The sequence below is a fragment of the Varroa jacobsoni genome, unplaced genomic scaffold (assembly GCF_002532875.2).
Source record: "Varroa jacobsoni isolate VJ856 unplaced genomic scaffold, vjacob_1.0 scaffold_901, whole genome shotgun sequence".
Taxonomy (NCBI): Eukaryota; Metazoa; Arthropoda; class Arachnida; order Mesostigmata; family Varroidae; genus Varroa; species Varroa jacobsoni.
The window spans coordinates 111,809-127,978 of NW_019213803.1; the positions used below are offsets into that span (position 1 = coordinate 111,809).

Consider the following 16,170-nt stretch of genomic DNA (forward strand, 5'->3'; position numbering starts at 1 on the left):
ACTCAGTGCATGAATATTGCGAAGTCAGCTCGTTGCTGAAACACCTATGATCGTGTTGATTACTTTTTTGTCCTGTAAAAACACGCAAATGTCGAACTAACACCAAAGCACACAGTGTGCATTCATTGTACATATGCGCATACCCCCTAGCACTCTACTTCTCGTCACTTACTATACATTTTCTACAAAGGAATGAATACACGTTTAAAGCATTTTGGTGTCTATGCGGAAGAACTAGAAAATAAAATGCAAATTTATTTGCTTTTAAAGATACAAACCGTTAGCTCTACGGCCGTCTCAACTGTTTCAAGCAGGCTCATAGCGGATTAACGCACATAGTTCCAGCTGTCTACTGCGACCGGTCCGGTAATCCGCTACAAGACGCACCCAAGCCAGGCCAGCTTCGGTCAATTTTGGGCCTACGCACTCTCGTCTCGCTACTACGAGAGGCTAATCCTACCGTTACTTATAATCAATTCATTGTTATTACTGTATTGTTTTTGTGACTTCCTCGTTAGCTAGCTAAAGCGAACAGAAGAAAGGCGGGGAGTCGCAAGCATGCTTCAACTCATTCAAGTTGCACCTGTTTTGTTTGCGGAATATATTGCAATTTGTTCTTCGTTCCACTTTTGTCCTCCATTTTCTCGCGTTTTTATGTTGAATTAAGTTCACAAAATAGAAAGAAAAATTTGTGACAAGTTATATATTTGTTGTATATAGAAAAATGTGACCTAGCCTTGTTCGCGTCAGATTCGTCACGTTGTTTTCGCCCCTCTATCTAACCCTGACACAGTTCCACTTATTGATTCTCCGGTTCGGCTTGCATCTAGCGAACGTCACGCAGGAGGCGACATAAGGGATACAGGTCGAATGGTATGGTAGGCGCAACTTTGGGCGTATGCTAGGACACTTAGGCATTTTCGAGTTCATCGTCATCAAATTCGGCCTCATCGTCGGCCGTTGCCTCTTGATATTGTTGGTACTCCGACACCAGGTCGTTCATGTTCGACTCGGCTTCCGTGAACTCCATCTCGTCCATACCTGGCGCAGTTGAAAACATTGAATACATTTCATTATTCAATTCATTATACAATAAAAGTGCAAACTGTTCGTGTTTCCACTTTTATCCATGGGGCTTGTGGCACCGTTAGACGTATCACATTAAATAGAGCCATCAACAAAGAAGGCGAGAACGCACCTAACAGTGTGTGTAATGTTGACAGATAGTTGGTATTGTCGTTACATAACTGCGGACTGCGAGTTCGCACTAGTGGCAAATCTATTAAATATGAAAAAAATACATATATATGAATGCACACCTTCTCCGGTGTACCAATGGAGGAAAGCCTTTCTACGGAACATCGCCGTGAATTGCTCGGAAATCCTCTTGAAGAGCTCCTGTATAGCGGTAGAATTTCCGATAAATGTGGCGGCCATTTTCAAGCCTCGTGGGGCGATGTCGCATACAGCTGTCTTCACGTTATTTGGGATCCATTCCACAAAGTAAGATGAATTTTTGTTTTGTACATTTAACATTTGTTCGTCCTGAAATGGCCGTAGCAACACGAAGGTAGTAAACATTGTATACTGCTGCTACCTTTTTGGTGGACCGTTCGATCGTTATTTGCAAACTAGTTTCATTTAAACTTTAGCTGCTGTCTAGGTCGTCCGAAAAGTGTAAGGTACGCGAAATCCCGCAACGACCACTTATCCGTGATAAAATTAAAATCTATAACTTAAATAAGCTTGATGATCGATCACTCCGGAGTTTCGGAACGGCCATTGAAATATGCTCAAAAAAGGACTGCGTCCTAATGTCGGTTTTTTCTGCAAAAATTGCTTCTTGATTTATAGTAGACATAGCTGTTTACCGTTACGTAGAGGAAAAAAGACTCTCAAAATTGTACTAATAGCGCATATCTCTCATACTGGATGTGTAATTAGAGTTCGATCTGCTTTACACTGCGTTGCTTTATAAGGACGTAAGGATTTCTGGGCCAAACACCGTGCGAATTGTTGGTAACAAAGTTTTCCCGGGTTCCAGTAGATGGCAGCAGTTCTAGCTTTAATTAAAGCTGAACCGTTTAATAACCTCGTCCGCTACGTATATAATCAAGAACATTCTGCGACCACCATTAATAGCTACGGGGTGGTAATGGCAAAAATAAGTCAGCCAAACTATTGCCCGTAAAATGCGACCCAACCACGTGGCTAAATATAGTCATAAGATTAGATTGTCTTACTGACCACTTCTTTCATACTCATACGACCACGGAAAATAGTCGCCACGGTGAGGTAGCGCCCATGGCGCGGGTCGCAAGCGGCCATCATGTTCTGAAAAAATCAACAAACATTTGAACAAAATTATCGTTTCTAGTAAAAACAAGCAATTGTGTTCTGAACCGTATTTTCGACACAAAAAAAAATGATTTCTAAGAAATCTACTAGGACACGTCTGTTATTTGGTAAAGTTCAGAAGCTCGAAATGTACATATATGCTTATTAAATCTTTGTATATACTGAAAGCATCGGCTGCCTAGTATGCAGCAGCGGTAGAATATAACGATCGTTACCTTGGCGTCGAACATCTGTTGGGTGAGCTCAGGCACGGTGAGTGCGCGATATTGCTGCGAGCCACGGGCCGTCAGGGGCGCAAAGCCAGGCATGAAGAAATGAAGCCTGTAATATATATTTATATATGTTACAATAAGATAACCTAATATGCGCCAATAGCCTGACCTGAGTTAGGTTTAAGAGTGATTTCATCACACACGGGAATCGCTTTGCATTCCCTTTGTGCCCTAATATAAAAATAACATTGCTCGTTTAGATAACTGCATATACAGTAAAGGTGCCCACAGTAAAAAGAAACCATTCTCTTTTTTCGAAAATAGTGGAAACGTATTGAATTGTTTGAAGAAAGCCATATATTTACTCGTTAGCCGTCTAATGCTATCAACAACGAGTAAACAGACAGACGAAAACCCACCGAGGGAACGGTACCATGTTGACAGCGAGTTTACGTAAATCGGCGTTAAGCTGTCCAGGGAAACGTAGGCAGGTGGTCACCCCCGACATGGTTACTGATACGAGATGGTTCAGGTCCCCGTAGGTGGGTGTAGTGAGCTTGAGAGTTCGGAAACAAATATCGTACAGGGCCTCGTTGTCGATGCAATAAGTTTCATCAGTATTCTCAACCAATTGATGAACTGACAGCGTTGCGTTGTAGGGTTCCACAACAGTGTCTGACACCTGAAAATCATCACTATCATCGATGGACCAGTGCCTAAGAGGATAGCTGCTGTATATACTACGACCAGTTAATAAAACGTGAGGAACACTTAGTAGCATAATCAAGCCCCTATTAGTAACAAGTGTGTTTTTTGCGTACACTTCCTTGGCGGAACTAAATTGGGATAAACTACTCTTGTGAAGATTATGTGGAGTTGTGTTCCACGCACCACAAGTGCATCTCCTGAAATATTATATAGGACTAAAGGAAAAGCCAGGCTCAGCCTATTCCAGGTAAATGAGCAGGATCTTCTATGCGAAATAGTTTAGGTATGCACGAGCTATTTGACCTTCTATTTTGAGATCCAATCGTTGGACAAAAATGTATTTCCTTCTAGTAATTCCACAAGTCACGAACCAGTATTCTATAATATTGATTTGTATGTTGTCGACCTTGAAGATTGTGGTAACACTAAGCTGCTATTTTCGAAACGACCTTTGACAGTCCCTGAAATGCACGCACCTTGGGTGAAGGCATGACTGAGAAAGTGTTCATAATTCGATCGGGATACTCCTCGCGGATCTTTGAAATCAGCAAGGTTCCCATACCCGAACCAGTGCCTCCTCCCAAAGAGTGTGCGAGCTGAAATCCCTGCAGACAGTCACAGGATTCTGATTCTTTACGCACAACGTCGAGGACAGAGTCTACAAGTTCAGCTCCTAGAACACAGTAACGTATACAACAACTATAATCAGTCGGAATCGACTGAGATAGTACAAATTCAACTTTTTCACTATAATTAATCAAGAGCAATTATATATGAGAGGACATTTAAGAGTCTTTTAAATAAAATACGGCACTGTGTTAACTCAACAACTTTCAGCTTTCTCTACCCCATTTAATCCAACCCTATCCGCGTTGCTGCGTCTTGATTTATGAACGACAACACATATTGTTGGTCCATTAAAACAGAACAGTTTGGAATAACAGCTTCCGACGAATTATTTATTTTATTAAGAATTATGACACTAGGAAGCTGTGATTTGTGGATTGAATGGATTCGTGGTAAGGGATACAAACGTATTGCAATGCAATGAGGCCACTCTCTAAATAGCCCATGGCTGTTCCTGCAAGGTCAAGGTGTATTACAAGATTTACGCTGAATTGGCGTAGCTACAAGGTAAAAGTGCGCTTAAGATTTACGCTAAATTGGCATAGCTACAAGGTAAAAGTGCGCTTAAGATTTACGCTAAATTGGCATAGCTACAAGGTAAAAGTGCGCTTAAGATTTACGCTAAATTGGCATAGCTACAAGGTAAAAGTGCGCTTAAGATTTACGCTAAATTGGCATAGCTACAAGGTAAAAGTGCGCTTCTATGCATAGCAAAGGTTAATGCATTTTTGGCCACGATAATACTACGCTATTATACGTATAGATACACTGCCGTTGAAGGATGAACCGGCATTGCTTCTATGTTGAAGCCAGCCTGTAACCATGAAATATGACTAGAGCTACTCGAGAACGATCAATATCATTTATTGGGTAGAAACATTCAGAATCATGGAATGGTTATATCTGGCCCCCTTCCGGGCGTAAACGAAATATAAAGCCACAAGAAAAAACGGATGCAGACAAAAAAAAAAGAACATCATTTCCCTAGTCTTTAATCTATACCTGTAATGGTAGTGGAGATTAGTTTCACAACTTAGCCATGCTAGCGCCTTCCTAGACATATGACAATAGGCATTGTTTTTTATTTTCATAACGTACGTTCATTGATAAACTACTTTGCTTATCATACCTTCAGTGTAGTGTCCCTTAGCCCAATTATTTCCAGCACCACTCTGACCAAAAATAAAGTTATCGGGCCTAAAAAGTTGTCCGAAAGGTCCGGATCGAACCGAATCCATCGTTCCGGGTTCGAGATCTAGTAAAATCGCACGGGGCACATATTTCCCACCTAGAAAGAGACAAAAACAATATGGCTACTATCGTTACGCGTCACTAATGCAATAGCCAAATGCTTATTTTCTAATAAAGCGGCAACAATAAAAAGTGTAATTAAATTAAAACATAGACGTCTACCAACAACTCGTTGTCAAAAAAAGGCACGCTGATCAACTTATTTGGCGGCTTCATATTGTCAGTACGTGGCAATAACATCTAATAAAAGGATGTCCGAATGAAAGGCCTTCTAGTACATAGCGGCCAGGACGGCGGTTAAATCGTAAATTTGTAAACCTTACAATGCGAGTAATATCCATCGGCAATATGGACAACTAGAAATGGGGGTTTAATATAGGTCAACGGTGTCTTACTACAACTATTGAAATGCGAATGTATGTCAAATATAAATCAGACGGATCTAAAACTATTCGTTTACTAAAAAGTAGTAGATGCTTAGAAACATTCAGGCTTATGTCCGGCCGTTCCATGCCTCATTTATATGGGATGCACCTCGTTAACAATAAAAGCTATGTTGCCTAATTTTTTTTTATCTATAATGTTTTCGAATTGATCCCGGCTTCGCTTCAACGATTTTTGTCACAGGCCACTTTACTCAGTGCTTCGTCGCTTAATTCCGCCGCAAGCGTTATTAAACGAACATTCTTTTCTTAAGACACCAAGGCCCACTTATAATAACAAATTGAATCTTCGTTTTTATTCTAGATTAATAAATACTTCCTGGGTCAGCGTCTGTACCCATTAAATCGAGTAAGTTAATAGGGACTCTAAGGAGCTCTTCTCACCATAAAATATTCCTTTTGGATAACGCCATGGTGGCTCAGAGAGACGACTCTTTAAGCTGTCTTCTATTGGCCAGATGCCCTGATACAATTTGTATCACTGACACAGGCATATCTGCGCTACTTGGCTGATCAATACGGCCCAGCGCCCCAAGCGGTTGTCACTAAAGTTAAGGGGAGAGCTAAAAGCCAGCGCCTGCTCCCAGCCAGTTTTCGGGGGTGTCTCGAGGGGGGGCACAGTGACCCAAATCCACCCAGACAGCTCTAGAAGAGCTAAATGATAATCTGAATTCGATCAGAACAAAAGGCTTAATGCCGCTGGCACCAGTGCGTTGACATTCATCATTGCCTCAACTTGGCCTGACCGCTTGAGGCTTACTGGGTTCCTACTTACAGACTTAGCAAAGACTGAGACGGGATGCAGTCGAGATGACTTCTGATTATTGAGCGCTGTTGAAGTTAAATGCCATAGAAACAATAAGTGACTAATTCGCTAGCTTCTATCATACTTGAAGCGTAGCGAATTTCAAAAAGGCGCAGTTGTTTCATTATTGATATCGATCATTCATTAAGAGATAGAGTCTCGTGGCGCATCGAAACAAACATGTACGATTGAAAGTTTGATTCGTTACACGTACAGGTTGTAAATTTAATTAAACTTCTTTAATTGACAGTAATTTTGTCTAAAGGGTCAGCGTGACAGAACAGGCATGAAAGACAGCAATGAAACATACTATCGCGAATTAGTCAGATCCAATTTATAAATTTCATAAAATATATACCGTAACATTCTGATTCGGATTGTGCTGAATCATGACGTGGTACGCGATTAAAAAATAACGCAAAGCAACGATTATCCCTATAAAGCCTTTGTCGTGGCTGGGTAATGCAAGTGCTTAGCGAACTTACGCTAAATGTAATGTACGTTGATGATCGAATACTTCAACTTGGTAGTATAACCATGAAACATCATTTAGAGTAGACGACGACGCTGACGACCTCTTTTCATACTTGTAACTTTTCATACTATGTGGGCATAAATGTAAGTTTTGGTTTTATGATTCAATGACGAACACAAGACATTAAATACCTGTTGCTTCGTTGTAATAAACGTTAATCCTTTCAAGCTGAAGGTCCGAATCGCCATTATAAGCTCCTGAGGGGTCGATACCATGCTCATCGGAGATCACCTCCCAGAACTGTAAAAAGAGATAAAAAATAATTTAATTTTAAACAATTTCTGGGTCACAATGCAGCTCGTGTCGATACACTCTTTATAATGCATGTGTTGAATAATATCGACCCATATTTAACTCAAGGACCAGGTTTTTCAGTTTCAAATAGTTCATAATTTGATCCATTACAGCGGAAACCATTATCAATATACGGGCAAGGAGTCAATTCTCCTTCTCTAACACTCGGTGACAATTTCCCGTTACTGCGAATGAGATACGAACGAGTGCCGAAAGCATTCCTACTTTCGTCTACAAAGGAAAGGTTTTTCAGGCAGGATTCTTGAAAATCTCGGCAGACTTGCATAGGTGGCATTGGACTGATACCTGGCACTGTTCAATAACGTGTTCCAAAGCGATCTGTATGCTCTTCAAATTATATCGTTATATCTATATATATATATATATATATATATATATATATATAGAGAGAGAGAGAGAAATTACTCTCTGTGAGCCCAAAGAACGAACTATAATAAAGTCCACCAAGTACGAGCTACCGCAGACCGATATGGACATAAAAAGGGTCAAGTTAGAAACTTAAATCAGTTCTAATGCATAAGAAGAATCAAAGCCATGACACGCACCAGCCAGTAAACTGCTTCTAATTTCTGCTCGTAATTACTCTAGGTAACTCACCAGCTACACAACGAGCTGTTTTTTTTTTTTTTTTTTTTAGGTATCAATAAATATATGTATAATACAGATATTACTAATTAAATGCCACTACTTTCTGGTATACAAACAGTCGATATGTAGTTGATATTTACGCTCTCTCAGACAGACGTATTATATAGATAACAGTGACTAACGTGGCGTTCACGAGACTTTACAGACATTGCTACGATTTTACCAATTTTGCTTGATTTTCAACTACTTCTACGCCCGTCGCCGCCCTAACAACCCCTGTTTTTTGATGTCTGCCAGAATGACGCAACGATACGCGTGGGTATACGTCGAAATCCATTGTCCCTTTATCTAAATGAATATCAACTGTTAGGAACGCATCAGTAATATAAATAACATGCCAGTGTCGCCGAAGTCAGTCACACAATATATGCGACCGTATCAAGATTTACATCCCGTGCGAGTCGTCGTTGCTAAGTTCAACTTTGATTTGTATTCTCTATTATTTGTTACATTTCGTTTATTCCTCCCTGTCCCACGTCTCCTTCCCTTCCGTCCGACTCTGTATCGCTGACTCACTTACGTATACTTCAACTTCTACCTTTAGTTATATTGTTGCCGTCTCCCTTTTCAGCGTTCGAAACCTCAACAACAGCAGCAGCAGCAGCAGCAGCGGTAGTAACGGCAGACGTAACCGACTTGCTGTCTACGTTTATACGCGCCCGTCCACGTATTCAAGCATGCTCATTCATATCTCATCCACCAAAACGCCCTATTCGTTCACCGTTAACAGCAGACGCTCCAACGGCAACAGCAGCAATTGTGGTCCTCCTGCAGTGCTACTAATCAATAGCTTCACCACCACCACCTACGCCGCCCAGTCTGTAGCGGTGGGCCTTAAACGCGCGCGTGCGTGCGTGCGTACGTAATTCTCGATCAGTAACGCCGACGACAGTTTTGGGGCGGCATGTAACGTACATCACAGCAGCAGGACAACGCACGGCAATTCGTGGCCCGCGAATAGAGCTTCTTTCACCTTTATTGTATTTTGCGGTCTATACACTTCTGCGTTAGTATGTGTGTGTATCTAGATATATGTCTATATTGGCGATGGCAGGCCAAGTCAGATGAACGGATAAGGCCACGAAGACGTGGGCGAACTGACGAAGCGATGAACAAAAAACGATTTGAGCTGCGGCTGTTGTTGCTACCCTGACGGTGATGATGGGGTTACTGCAACCGGAGCTGGATAAAGGGGATTGGACTGTCTCTCGATTCGGTTGCCGACGTTCGTATGTCTACTGGTGTGCTCACTGGTACGCTGTTACGTTCACTATCGAGAACGTCTAAACAGAAAGCGCTAAAAGCGAACTATCTAGTGCCTGTCATCGCTACTATTGACGTATCTATCTCTTGAGCCAACTGGCCAGTGAGATTTGATGGGTATTTTCGCGGTGTACAGCAGGCACAGATGGGTGCATGGAACAAGGTACAACTGTAAAGGTTGTACGACGAGCGCCGTTGTGTGTTTGAGCTATTGTCAGGGCCTATGAGCTGGTAGAACGTGAGAAGCTGATTTATTTCTATTAGACTATGAACGTCTACGACACACACATTAGCCCGTCCGAAAATATCTGTTTGACAAAGAAGTACCATTATCGATGTGCTTCGTAAGATTTTCTGCCACGCCTGCGTTAGCTGTTGTATTTCGAATTTTTCCGCTGACATCAGCTGGCTCGTAAGTCAGTGGCGCTCATGTTTGATTATTTCATTATTAACTATGTTACCGCTACGATTAGTGACATAAGCGAAAATGGCAAGGGACAGACGTTTACGCGTAATCTGTACGTGGGACTGAAAGGATAGAAACTTCTAGGTATGATCTTCGCCAGGTGTTTAGGATCCTTTGACTAGCTGGCGTACGGACACAGTGCGCGGAGATGATCGAAGCTTTTTTTTTTGTCAGTTAAGTTGCCTAAACGTCCCAGTGCAGGTGACCCACTGTAGAGCTTTGCTTGTTAGGGACCTTGTCTGTTTCTCTCTTAAGGTGTCCTACAGGGGGCTGCTTCTCGGCAAGAACACAGCTTAGCTTTTTCCCTTTAACTGTAAACAGACACAAATTCGTGGAAAATATAGCCACAGCGCTTGTCACATAAACACCATGTGATTTTTATTTTTCATTTGTGTTCGTTGGCCGTAATACCCGCATGCGTGGTTCCGTCACGTTGAGTGCAGATGCTAAATTGGAGGAACATAAATGTTAAACAAACACAAATGGGTTTATGGGTTGTAATGAAGGCACTAATGTGTTTGTTGTCAGTGTACGTGTTGCCTTTAGTTCAACATGTTTCGAGCATCTTACATGCATAATGGTCTGTGGACCTCGGATTAATATAACTTGTCTCTCTCAAATATTCTGCTAGAGAAAAAAACGATGTATTGGTTGACGGGACATAATGTTGAGACAGTTTGGTAGTAATCCTTGATCGAATCCTCTTCAGGTTGTTGGTTCAGGTCACAGACAACATATTTATTATTTGCTTGCTACTTCAGTCGGAAGCTGGGATTCGAAGAGGTTCATGTAATCTCGTGGATTTCTTGGGTACTATCATGGGGCGTACGAGAATTCTATATTTCTTAGAGGAAATTATAATATTAAGGAAGGTGCACTGTATTTGATAGTTGTCTTTCTTTTTAGACTGAAAAATACGGAAGGTTTCTGGCGGAACTTTTCCTCTGCTAATTCCTTTCTGCCTTAAGCATTGTTTGTCTAAAGCTTCAGCCAAAACCCCCTATAAATCAAACCCCTGTTATTTTTAACTAATCTAAAGTGATGATTGTATTGGGTCTTGTAAATAAAACATATTCCATTGTCCTCCCCCCTCTTTTCGCCGATAGTATGGCCACATGCTGTCTGTCCATCATGGAATCTCCCCTTCGCTGATATTTAAGTGAATTCTTCTAAGTTCGTCATTGTACAGGTCTACCATTTTGTAGCAAGTAGAAATGTACGGAAAATTAATACTTCTACTCGCTACAAAGACAAGGGACCGCACAGTATCCAAGAGGCAAGTAATACTATGTATTCATTATACGTTATATTGGTCTCACCGTTTTTATTAGCAGTACGCCTTCGACGCGCTAATGGAAGAGATATGGGTCGCACAGTATAACATTGTTTAGATAAACAAGTTGGCTCGCCGAATAGCTATTTTTTGACATTATGCTTTAGCATTTCATTATATTAGATCTGTTACGTCGCGAAGAACTTTGATCTGGCGACGAAATTGACATATTTCACATTTTCGGACCGATAACTTGTTGGTAGAGCCAAGTTATATGCACTCACGACCCCCCAAAGTTCGTGATTATTCAACTTTATTGTATGCTTTTTTTTTCTTTGTAATAATCTTATTAACAAGACTACTTTTTCGGATCTATGAAAAGCTTGATGTCGAAGCACCTTATCGCCAGGCTCTATTTGTCAATGTACCTGGCATACGGCCCCGTCCTTCTAATGAATAAGCACGATCAGTCGATTAATTTTTTCGATCCGTAAGCTTCCTAGTTAGGATCAGATTTTAGATAGACAGACCAAGCAGGGCCAATGGACCCTACTCGCAAGCAGAAGCTAAACTGGATGATTCTTGTCAAACTTCAAAGTGTTCACGAGCTCCAAGTTAGGAAATGTCATATTTTGAAGCTCTTACTTTGTCGTTTCACGAAGTAAACTATGTTTTATCAGATGTTATGCATTTTCTTTGAATTTGAATCATTTGTTTTTTTGCTTAAACTTCATAAGTTGAAGTATTTTTTAACTCTTAAATTAGGCGCTTGAGACATTGATTATAAATTCCTCCTCAGCTCCCTGCTTACCTTGACAACGAAACAGGTAATACATTGAGCTATCTAATAAATGCTTTTTATACGTCCGGATTACACGGTGCTTTATCGTCAGTTTTCCTTTAGCCTCCATTATCCGTCGAGTTTTTATCGCAACACCCCTAGGCCGTCCTTCTCCATATTACAATGTAATGTTAACTGTATTATAATGGGGATATGTGCTATGGTGATGGGAAACGGCGACGGCCGACAGTACCTTAATTGTCGAGTTCTTTTGCAGCTCTTGCATTGGCCGTGCGATGCTATTCATTTTGTCGCTACCAATGCCGGCTGTTGTCGTCGTCGTGCGATCAGTTATTTTCGTGACTCACGAAGTTCATCTGCTTTGTTCAACGCGGTCAGCACTGACGACGTCTTCTCTGGTACGAGCAAACGGTCGACGTAGCACATCTTCACCCGTTCGTAGAATATATTTGCAAACAGCTAATTCAGAATAACAATTGCATAGGCCATATCGCCGTCAGATGGTGCACGTTCGATCATTTGGTGTATGGATGTCTATCAATGTCTACCTATGCGACTGGGGCAGCGGGTCTCTCCGTATTTCCAAAGGGGTAATCAGTGAGTAGTCACGACAATGAGGAGAAGACGCCTAAAAATACACGTACTTATCTACAGGGGAAACTCATGAACGAAAAGACAGAAAACTCATACAAGACTTCTATTAGTACTATTAAGCACTACGGTCAGTTTCGAATTGTTGTGTTTCGCTGAATAAATTAGATTTTTCAGTATCAATACCAAATCCGTTAGATGGAGACAACGACCCCAATGGAGTTCTCTTGGTCATCTTGTATGGCGCCTATGCCCACCTCTATTAACGATTTTAACAAACGTGCTTTTGAAGCAGCGCTCTAGAGAGAGAAAAAGAATAATTATTTAAAGTCTGCCGCCGTGTTTCAATATCTCTCTTTGGCCCTTGCTTCACTAATCGGGTGAACCGATGCGGTCTCGTTATAAAACAGGACTACAACAAAGGCTCCGGGTAACTTCTGGGAAGCTGCTGCTAGGACGAAGAGCGCGCCGATGGTCCACTTACAAGTTCCGGCAACTCAGTCGCTAGCAGGAAACTGGTCAGACCAATTGGTGAATTCTACTAAATCCCGCCGTTTTGTGCAAGGCCTTGACTGGCCACTGGCCTTAAGCCCACACCTGCTGGTGCTCGCTAGCTCGGCTCAATTATTCATTTCAAATGTGGTTTGCTAAAGAAATCTAGTTCGATCACCAATTAAGAGGAGACCCAAACGTAGCCACGTGACAATTGGACGACGGCTTCCGGCTACAGCGCAACCGCCCATTTTTTGTTAGGTTTTCTGATAAAATAGCAAAGGGGCCGAGCAGACCATCCTGCAGAAGTAAGACGAAAGAAGCAAACAAGAAGTACCAAAGCTTGGACAAGTTACTGTTGTATCCTCTTCGCTATCCCATGATTAGGATGTTGCGCAGCTTAGAAAATAGGAACTTTCAATCACTGAGAAAAATATACAGTTGCATTATATTATTGAAAGAAATCTGTTACTAACATATTTCTTTCAATAATGGCATAATCGTAGATTTCGGTAGGGTCGTAGTCAAGATTGGACGGAGTATTTGCCCGACACTTCATTTAGAGACATGACTGAATGTTTACTGTTTATTTACTATTACTACTATTGACAATTTACTATACATATATATATCACGAGGGCACTACTTGGCGCTATATTTTTATCATGTAACCAACGCGTCATCCATGGACTAGACAGGATAAAAAGTGTAAGCATACTAGTTCAGCTCACAATAGAAAAGAAAGGCTGTCAAAGTTAGATTCCGGAAAACGTTCCAATCTAATGACGTGTATACTAGATCAGGTATTAATTGATTCTTCGTACGCTGCTACATTAACGCCCTTTTCCGATTAATACCAACTAGTAATTATGTCTATAACTGTTATGACTACCACTTACCTTGGCACCGATTTGGTTACCACACTGGCCGGCCTGGATGTGTACAATTTCACGCATGTTGAAGCTAGGTAGCTATAGCTATGATGCTTTTTTAGTTATTAGATACTCAACGTTGACAACACTCGCACTCCAATGGCTACGATGAAGTGCCAGGTCGGCCGTCCTATCTCCTTCCAAAGAACCAATTCACTCAATAACGATACCTGGCAGCTTTGTTCTTTGGGGTGCTAAGATATTATTTGTCCTGTTTCTTGTGGTCGCTTAGCTGGGTTAACAGTTGTTGTTAATCAGCGGGTCGTTATTCTTCTTCGCGGCGGATGATCAGTGCCAGTCAAGGGACGATGAGCTCTACAGCTTCACGATCGCACTGTTTGTCCAGCTGATGTTCAACGTCGCTGATCCCGACTTCGCTGTTAGCGCGGAGGCCTACAGATTCATAGACTTCTTAATATGGAGCTTTAGGGAGAGGGCCGTTTTCGGTCGTTCCGGCGAGGGCCATCGCATCTGTTCGTTTGTCCTTTGTTTCGTGTTGGTGTGGCAGCTATCGGCCGCTCTTGTCCAAATTAAACCATATACGCCATTACTGCTATGACTATTGCGTTTACGGCTATGAATTCTACTACCACGGCTCCACAACACGGCTTCTGTATGTACATACAATTTCTACTATGCTCGTCCTGAAGCGGTGAAGATTCACGGAGTTAGGGGCACGGAGCTTGTGCGGCGACCGCGATGACACCGACACTCTGATTAGCTAACTTTGGCTCGCGATGCTGACAATGACGTCCCAGCTAGTTCATATGCGCTACTTCTTATGGTGACAACAAAAATAATCGTGGTAACAATTCCTATTGGTGACCCTCTCGACTGGGTTTGATATGGACGAACGCAACGATCATACGACCAGCTAATCGATACTGACATAGGTTAAATGCTATCTGGTTCTGACGGGTGCCGTATTGGGCAATGATTAATGTTACTTTTAAGTTCTATATTTGACGTAAGTCCCTTTCGGTGAGCGCCCGATGAGGTATGGCTGTTGATAGTCTAGATATTTTGGCGATAGCAAAGCTGTCTTGCAGAGTTCGATCGAGGGCGCGGTATCTTACGGACACGAGGCACTGCTAATTGGGCGAAATTATGAAAAGTGAACTTTTAACAAGTCGTATCAATGAAACGGTGGCGTTAGAACGATCCAAGGTGTGACGGGGCTCGCTCAAAGGGTAGCTGGTCGAATATACCGTATGTATAATATCACATTTATCTGTAAACGTCTGTTTACATAATTTCTTTTCGGGACCTTTCTTCGGGTTCGTTCCTAAGCTCGCCTGAATCTAGCAAAATTAAAAACAGAATAACGGGTCCTAATAGAAACAAACAACTAAAAAAAGGTTTCAAATATAATTCGAAATATTTCAACCTGACATTTTCTATAGGTAAAAGTGTCGGATGCTATAGTTACAAAAGGGGGCTTTGCGAATTTCCTTAACACATTTTATCCGCGAGTGTATAAAATCACACGAGGTTTTCAACTAAAACGTAACTCTTATTATAAATATTCGGGATCCTACACAGCGTTTTTAAGTTGATGCGTATATAGGGCTTTCTATGTACTTGTAACATACGGTGAACGCTTCTCATCGTACACGATACTCACAATCGAAATGTTCATAGAGAATAGGCAAAACATTTCGCCGTGCCTCGCATACAAGCGGGTGGATGCTAACGTGCGCCATATCAATAAGTTGCGCGAGGATCAGTAAGTTACATCCTTTGCTCGTTTTAAGGGAACAACTTTATATTTCTTTGGGAGCCGAGATCAATGTTGTTCTCTGATCGACGCTTTTACCAGTCGGTCGAAAGCGTTTATAATTCGGCAACGATCTTCGAACTGTTGAAGCCACGATGATACGTCAAAGCGTGGCCTTAATTTGGGCATGGGCTTGGGTTCATATTCTACAACTACTTCCTTCAAGATTTTCAAAAGGCTAATTCAATCTGAAATTTAATCGAGGAATGGCCTGCGCATAATAATAGCGCACTTTTATCAAGCAGCTGAATAACTGAACCGAGCGTCACGTTCTTTACTAAGCACTACGTTGACATTACTCATTTACATATTTACCGATTGTTCATGGTTTGTTGAATCTGGGAGCTGCTATCTTCTTGCCTACCATGTCAGAATTACTTTTAAAGATCAATTATAGACTCATCGCCCATTAGTTCGTTAGAAATCAAGCAATGCACCACTGAAGATCGACTTGTTACAACTGCAACGCACCGTCCCACAAGTTCCATCTATTAAATCGGCCATCAGATCGATTCTGGGGCTTGTGATATCAAACGTATCTCTGAGAGAAAGCACACAAGTCGTATGATACTTTTTACATAATAATCGTATGATGTTATTTATATCATGGCTATTTGTTATTTTTTTTTAGCTGTTCTGTACTCGACGCCATCTGATAAGCTAACTTCGTCT

The 16,170-nt window shown here is 41.6% G+C and overlaps 1 protein-coding gene across 1 annotated transcript; it reads right to left on the reverse strand.

Moving 5' to 3' along the window:
* Positions 1-212: 212 nt before the first annotated feature.
* Positions 213-14,113, reverse strand: LOC111264813 (tubulin beta-2B chain). Its single transcript, XM_022840988.2, has 9 exons — positions 13,689-14,113; positions 7,071-7,179; positions 5,035-5,193; positions 3,755-3,951; positions 2,990-3,252; positions 2,574-2,679; positions 2,248-2,334; positions 1,320-1,545; positions 213-1,041 (listed from the first exon to the last, which is right to left on the reverse strand). The coding sequence occupies exons 1-9, from the start codon at positions 13,743-13,745 to the stop codon at positions 911-913; spliced, it is 1,335 nt and encodes a 444-aa protein (XP_022696723.1). The 5' UTR covers positions 13,746-14,113; the 3' UTR covers positions 213-910.
* Between the last annotated feature and the right edge of the window lie 2,057 nt (positions 14,114-16,170).